Source organism: Limulus polyphemus, unplaced genomic scaffold (assembly GCF_000517525.1).
Source record: "Limulus polyphemus unplaced genomic scaffold, Limulus_polyphemus-2.1.2 Scaffold4305, whole genome shotgun sequence".
NCBI classification, from domain to species: Eukaryota; Metazoa; Arthropoda; class Merostomata; order Xiphosura; family Limulidae; genus Limulus; species Limulus polyphemus.
In genome coordinates, this window is record NW_013669915.1 from 49,454 (window position 1) to 57,230 (window position 7,777).

A 7,777-nucleotide genomic window follows, 5' to 3' on the forward strand; every position below is an offset into this window, starting at 1 on the left:
TACCTGTCAGCTGGACGGAAGCTATGTAAATTCATGATTAATGAAAGGTTATCTTAGGACATGAAAAGTTGTTTCCCTTATATGTAAAGCCCGGCAAGGCTAGGTGGTTAGGGCGCTCGACTCGTAATCTGAGGGTCGCGGGCTCGAATCCCCATGACACCAAACATGCTCGCCCTTTCAGCCGTGGGGGCGATATAAGTGACGGTAAATCCCATTATTCATTGGTAAAAGAGTAGCCCAAGAGTTGGCGGTGGGTGGTGACGACTAGCTGCCTTCTCTCTAGTCTTACACTGCTAAATTAGGGACGGCTAGCGCAGATAGCCCTCGTGTAGCTTTGCGCGAAATTCAAAACAAACAAACAAATATAGATATAGTAGTCTCTCTCTCTCTCATTCTATGCATATATATAAATGTTCTCCGGTAAATTTATGTACTTATAATGCTAAAATCCGGGGTTCGATTCCACCCGAAGTGGACATAATTCAGGTAACTCTTTATGTAGATTTGTGCTGAAACAGAAACCCGTTTTCTATGTGTGTGTGTGTGTGTCTTGTGTGTGCATATAGTTTCCAAAATGACTGTAATGTTTTAGGGATCTGAACAAACAGTCAGCACCACAGTTGTTCAAATTAAAAAAACATTTTTGTAGTTGTAATTTGACATTTTTTATTACCGTTTCATTCTCTCTTAACTGAGATAATATTACTGATTATAATAATATAGGCTTTTTTTCGTTGCGCCAATAAGCTAAATACAACTTATATGTGATTCATTTAGTTAAGTACCAACAATAAAATAATTCTATACATGTGTATGTTGTGTGTGTGTATGTATATACATATATATAGCTTCGCTAGCCTCCAGTGAGACAGCTGTATGTCTGCGGATTTCAAACGCTAGAAACCGGGTTTCGATGCCAGTGGTGGGCAGAGCACCGATAGCCCTTTAACTTCAAACAATCCGTGCTAAAAACCGATAACAGAACAGTAACTATTTTATCTATCCAAAACTTTATAACTTTGATGTGCTTTGTTTAAGTAACTTGTCAAAATAATGTTCAAGCAAATCATATCCGAGTAGTGGCAAACAAAAGTTGGAGCTAAAAAAAAAAAATTGACCAATATCTGTTTTCTCTGTCTAACAGGTTTTTATTTAGCTACATATCTGTAAAGGGAGAAACGGAATTAATTACGGTTCTCGTGTGTTTGATGTTTACACACACACACACACACAGAGCCATCATGTTCCAAGACTAAATGAACAATTACTTCCGCATAATTAGTGACAGCAGTCTTTTCGGGAAATGATAATGGTATGTAATGATATGAGGGCTTTGGTGAGATGTGGGAACATTCCGATCTAGCGGCGTTTCGTTAATTGATAACGCAGGTTCGGGATTATCAAAAGTTTTAATCAAAGTAAAACCCACATTTCTTACCTGATTATTTGAGAAATGACCCGAGGTCCATATGAGTAATCGCGGGTTTAAGGTAACCATAGAGATAAAAAAGATAGTTCGTGCGTACAAACGCACAAAAGGAGAAAGAGCTTACAAAATATGTCTTGTATTGTTTTGTAATTAAGCACAAAGCTACACAATGGGCTACCTGTGCTCTGCCCACCACGAGTATCGAAACCCGGATTCTAGCGTTGTAAGTCCACAGACATATCGCTGTGCTACTGGGGGGGGGGCAAAATATGTCTGGAAATAAATTACGACCAACAAGAAAGAACTGATTCTCCAGAATGTTCCAAGCCTAGCTTTTCAAAGCCGAGTGTGACTGGAGTTTATACAGACGCAGAAACAGCTTGCAAAATACGTTTGGATGTAACTTACGACCAACAAGAAAGAACTGATTCTCCAGAATGTTCCAAGCCCCAACAAGAAAGAACTGATCCTCCAGAATGTTCCAAGCCCCAACAAGAAAGAACTGATCCTCCAGAATGTTCCAAGCCTAGCTTTTCAAATCCGAGTATGAATGGAGGTGAAGAATAAGTTATCGATTGCTATAAGGCACTTTCACGTATTTTCGAAGAAAAAGAAACTAATAAATGTTAAAAAGAAAGATTTCTTATACATTTCTATTGATGCAAATATTTGCTAATTATCCAGAATTATTTACTCATTATTCAGGATTATTCACTAATTATCCAGAACTTTTCACTCGTTATCTAGAATTGTTTACTCATTATCTAGAACTTTTCACTCATTATCTAGAATTATTCACTCATTATCCAGAATTATTCACTCATTATCTAGAATTATTTACTCATTATCTAGAACTTTTCACTCATTATCTAGAATTATTCACTCATTATTCAGAATTATTCACTGATTATTCAGAATTATTTACTCATTATCTAGAACTTTTCACTCATTATCTAGAATTATTTACTCATTATCCAGAATTATTCGCTAATTATCCAGAATTATTTACTCATTATTCAGGATTATTCACTCATTATCCAGAATTATTCACTCATTATTCAGAATTGTTCACTCATTATCCAGAATTATTTACTCATTATCCAGTTCAACTTCATGCGACTTCCACATCATTATTAACACATTGGATAAACCCAACACTTCAATGCAATTTGTCTTAGTATCCTCCCATCAGCAGGTTCAATGTCATTATTAAACACGAAATTGTTCTATCAACTAATATTGTGTTCTTGTAATGTTTTCATTATTAACCTCCCTTCACCCAGAATGAGTTTTTCTCCTTGATACAGCAAATGATCGTTTCAAGACTGAATATTTGACACAATAATAAATCAAAAATGTCTAAAAAAAATTAAAAAGGACAAACATTCCAATGTAAATTTAGTAATAATTAAATATCTACCAGCCTACTCTCAAACTGAATTTCTTTTGGACAGGTTAAGAGTAAATTAATCTTGGATACCTTTTTTTTTTCTTTCCTTTTTATTAGCTATATTTGTGTGCGCCAGCAATACTAAGCGCAGGGCGCGCGTATACCCGATTCGATTTATCAGTCATCAGGATCTCTACCAGCCTACTCTCAAATTGAAATTCTTAGAGGCAGGATTAGAATAAACTAATCTATGAGACCTTGAGCGTGGACAAATACATCAGTCGAAAAGGTTTGATCTCCTGAGTCTAAAACTGTAATTAGACCTTGAATCGGTCAGGAGATGATGGAGCTATGAGTTAAAAGTTTGTACTTGAAAAACCCTTCTATGAGCCGTTGTGCCGCGGCTAAAAAGTGATAATTAACTCCAGTTATTACTCTAACGTATAATAAAAGAAAATGTGCTGATTTCCAAAAAAAAACATAAAATAATTCCGAATTCAATAAAACAACTTCAAAAGTTAAACTCAGTTAAAAAAAGAAACGTGAATTATTTATGTTAAAAACAATGTAAGGGGCGACGTTTCAGATAACAGCCCTTCGTTTACCGAATGGGCTCAGTTAAAAAACGAAACGTGAATTATTGTGTTAAAAACAATGTAAGGGGCGACGTTTCAGATAACAGCCCTTCGTTTACCGAATGGGCTCAGTTAAAAAACGAAACGTGAATTATTGTGTTAAAAACAATGTAAGGGGCGACGTTTCAGATAACAGCCCTTCGTTTACCGAATGGGCGAAATTTCGGGCAAAAGCTTTTTTTTTTTATGGGTTAAAGTCTGAATATGATCTCGAGTTTGGACATCGATGAAAATCAGTTATAAGAAACTGCTAAAGAGAATAACAAGAAATAAGACTTTATATACAACGACATTTTCCTTTCTGAAATGTGATGAAAGTTTTTAATTGGTATCCCTCCGTTAAAACTTTAACTCTAAGACTATAAGATGCCTTATCGTCGTGTATATGTTTATAATTGAACCTCCAAGTGGTATCCCTCCGTTAAAACTTTAACTCTAAGACTATAAGATGCCTATCGTCGTGTATATGTTTATAATTGAACCTCCAAGATGCAGCATTCAAATCTGTTTCTTTGGATTTCGCGCAAAGCTAAAGTGGAATTGACCGTCACATTATAACGCCCCCACGGCTGAAAGGGCCAGCATGTTTGGTGTGACGGGGATTCGAAACCGCGACCCGCAGATATAATTTTTCTATCGTTTTTTTGTTGTTGTTCAAGTCAAAGCTGCACAATGGCGCTGCCTGTCGGTTAACATAGGACGCTGCATTTTAACTCTTTAAGGTGTCAAGATTATCAATAAGCCACCTGGTGACCGATTTGTATAAGACCATTGTAATAAAATATTCTCATTTTTTTTATAAATTTCTTTAATTGATGCATTTGTTATAAGGGTCTCATGTAATATGAAGTGTTTAACTGTAGAGAAATCACATTTATAACACCGTTCTTGTGTTTTTAATTTGACCGTTTTCTGGTTTTATCCAAATTAACATTATCCCCAGGAGTCTCATGTGACTTGAGATTTTTTCAGTTCGTAGCTAAAAACCTGTAAAGGATGAACAGCACACGTTCTCAGAAAGTGATATGTTCAGAAAATGTATTTAAAGTATTAATATTTATTCGAATCTCTTGTTTAAATATATATATTTATTTATTTAATCTCTACCTCTGTTCAGGACTTTTTAACATTATTTTTTTCCTAACTATTTCTGTATCAAATTACGAGTGTTCCACAGACTTTCTTGATTTGAGGATCCGCAATAACGTCATAAAATAAGTCATACTTTCAACATTGAAGTTAACCTCAACAATTGCTAAAGTTTAGTACGTATTTCACTCAAGAAATGAGTGATTCTCCTTTCAACATTGAAGTTAACCTCAACAATTGCTAACCATGTTTGGTGGGAGGGAGATTCGAGCCCGCGACCCTCAGATTGTGAGACGAGCGCCCTAACCACCTGGCTACCTGGTTTTGTGTATTTAAACCAATCAATTGGTTCGAAGTATTTAAAAAAATCTGTAGGCTTAACATTAACCTTCAAATTGCCGGCTTGCTCACGTACGGCTCACTAATTTAGGGTTCACATATGTCGTTATATTGAGCAATTTTTATGTTTTTCCTGTTACAATACTTCATGTAAAAAAAAAACTCATCACGGACAAATTGGAGAATCACTCATTTCTTGAGTGAAATACGTACTAAACCTCAACCTTTCAGCCGTGAGGGCTTTATAATGTGACGGTCAATCCTACTATTCGTTGGTAAAAGAGTAGCCCAAGAGTTGGCGGTGGGTGGTGATGACTAGCTGCCTTCCCTCTAGTCTTACATTGCTAAATTAGGGACGGCTAGCGCAGATAGCCCTCGTGTAACTTGGCGCGAAATTCAAAACAAACAAACAAACGAAAATGTTTGCGAAAAACTGCCCTTATGGGATTAATGTATAACGTAAACTTGTGTTTTATTATAGACCTTCCATTCTCTCCTGTTTGAAGATTATTTTATTGTGCCTTGAATTAGCTTAGCAGGTTCTGAATAATTACAAATATATAACGCATGATCAGTGGCAGATAAATCTGAGAAGTTAGATTTTCAGAAAAAAAACGTTTCTTTCTTCATTGTAGAGACAATAAAACGGCCATACTGCCACTAAAAAATTGATTGAAGTTAGTAGAGTGGGCATAGCACAGATAGCCCATTGTGAAGTTAGTAGAGAAATTAAATACAAAAAATATAAAGTTTTGAAACAGCTAGTTGTGGGGTAATAGGCATCCTAGTGGCACAGCGGTATGTCTGCGGACTTACAACGACAGAATCCGGGTTTCGATACCCGTGGTGGGCAGAGCACAGATAGCCCATTGTGTAGCTTCGTGCTTAATTCCAAACAAATAAACAAACAATGGGGAAATAGATTTATTTTCATACAACGTTTCGTTTATAACAGTGAGAAATGATAATGTATCGTTAAAGTTGTGAGTGGTCGGTCGTGTCTAACTGTTAGAGACGAAACGTTGTACAGAAATAAGTATATTATTCCACAAATAGTTGTTTCAAAACTCCATAGTGTTCGTAAGTTAAGAGGGTACCTCTTACAAAGCAAATAGAAAAAAAATAAATGCAAATTGCCATTAGAAATTATAAACTCTTTAGTAAGTATAAAAAACAACGTACTTTACATTATCTATACGTTTCATATTCCGCGTAGCCAAAAACATAGAATGGGTTAATAAAGAAAAGGTGTACTTCGCTACAAGGAAAATTGATACAAAATTTTGACTTACGTAGGATATCATAGGCAAGTTGAAACTGGCAGCTATACGAGCTTCGTGTACGCAAGTTTCTTGAGGCCCGATGTACACCGAAACGTTTTGGGTCCAGAGTTTAGCTGTCTGAAAAATACTCTCCGTTTCCTCGCCGTAAGTCTCAGCCACGAGAAAGTCTAGCGTGTGGTTGTCACGAAGAGGGTGGTCCTTATTTATCTCGTCCACGGCTAGGCTTATAGCACCGGATATCGTTAGTCCGTACCTCGGGTAGTCCTTGTTGCCTGGCCGACGTTTCGAGCCCGTCAAATATCCCATGGTGAAAATCGAATTCTCCGCTGAAGGACGTGCCGGCACGAGAGAATTTTCCGGTGAGAGACGTGCCGGCACGAGAAGTATGGAAAAAAGTATGAAGGTAGCAGCTTTTCGCATAGTCTCCTTCTTAAAATAAAAACAAACAAAAAACCAAGAACTCACAATACAGTATTTAGATTCTGACCGTTCTACTTATGACCTTTAAGGATGCGATGTCAGAAGTCAAATACGAGTTTACAAATAATTTATTTACGACTGCATAATCCCATTTGCACGTGTTCAAAGACAGATCGTTCTTCTGAAATCTGGGAGTTTTGGTTTGTTTTTAGTTTTAGTTTTTGAGCTAAAGGAGAGATGGCACAGCAAACCTTCGAAGAAGCCATCTACAGTTAAACTCTAAACGTTCGCATCTTTTTCTGTTTATTTATAACTAATATCTTTACACCTAAAACCAATAAGATGCGCAATGATCAGAAAGTGAAGTCGTGGCATTGGAGCTTTTCAGTTCTTTGTCATCCTTGCAAAAAAATGTTTTATTAGTCCTTTTGTTTATTGGTCCTTAACGCACTTTGTTCAACACGGTCTTTTACCCTGAAACTAGCATCTGTTTTCAACAAATACGAAGTTACGTTTCCTTTCAAAAATCGCGCTAAATCAGTTGTTGTTAATACACTAGGCTTATCTTCAACCTACAGTTCAACATCGCTGAATACGTCCCGTAAGTCCTAATATTATGGGTTTAAAAAAAATAATAGCTGTGTTCAGTTAGGCGTCGTCACTTGTTGAAAGTTTGTTCCGGGGTTTGGTCTTCCTGCGGTATTTCTTGTTCTTTGAGTGACAGACGAGTAAGCTACCGCTTTTAAATAAATACCGCCTCCTTATAACCACCAGATGGCGATATGTACGAGCTAGTGAGAACACGTCGTAAATGTAACAGAAAGAGACCAACACTTTTAGTTAGACGCGCCACGAGGTTATGAAGTAAAACGCTTTTTTTGATTTAAAGACCATCTGTTATTCTTATACGTTAAATACAGCGAAATAAATACCCTAAAAATCATTAATTTTAGGTACTGTTTTTATAAGTGCTCTTAGTTCTGACTTATATAACCATGTTTAAAACACATTGTTCACTTTATTATTTACTCACACATTTGACGAGACATATTTCATAAAAATATATAATATTTCCGTATAGTGCACTAAATCATCCAACTGTTAATATTATATGCCAAAAATCTCCAGCTTTGAATATGATATTAAATAAATGTCAGACTTATAGAAGAAACAACAACACACATTTTAAAGC

The 7,777-nt window shown here is 36.3% G+C and overlaps 1 protein-coding gene across 1 annotated transcript in view; it reads right to left on the minus strand.

Moving 5' to 3' along the window:
* LOC106470937 (receptor-type guanylate cyclase Gyc76C-like) overlaps positions 1-7,244 on the minus strand; it is a gene marked incomplete at its 3' end in the record, with an annotated part of 52,747 nt that extends 45,503 nt beyond the window's left edge. Inside the window, exon 1 of the mRNA XM_013931515.2 lies at positions 6,175-7,244. Within this exon, the coding sequence (XP_013786969.2) occupies positions 6,175-6,585 (411 nt within the window). The remainder of the gene's footprint in view (positions 1-6,174) is intronic.
* Between the last annotated feature and the right edge of the window lie 533 nt (positions 7,245-7,777).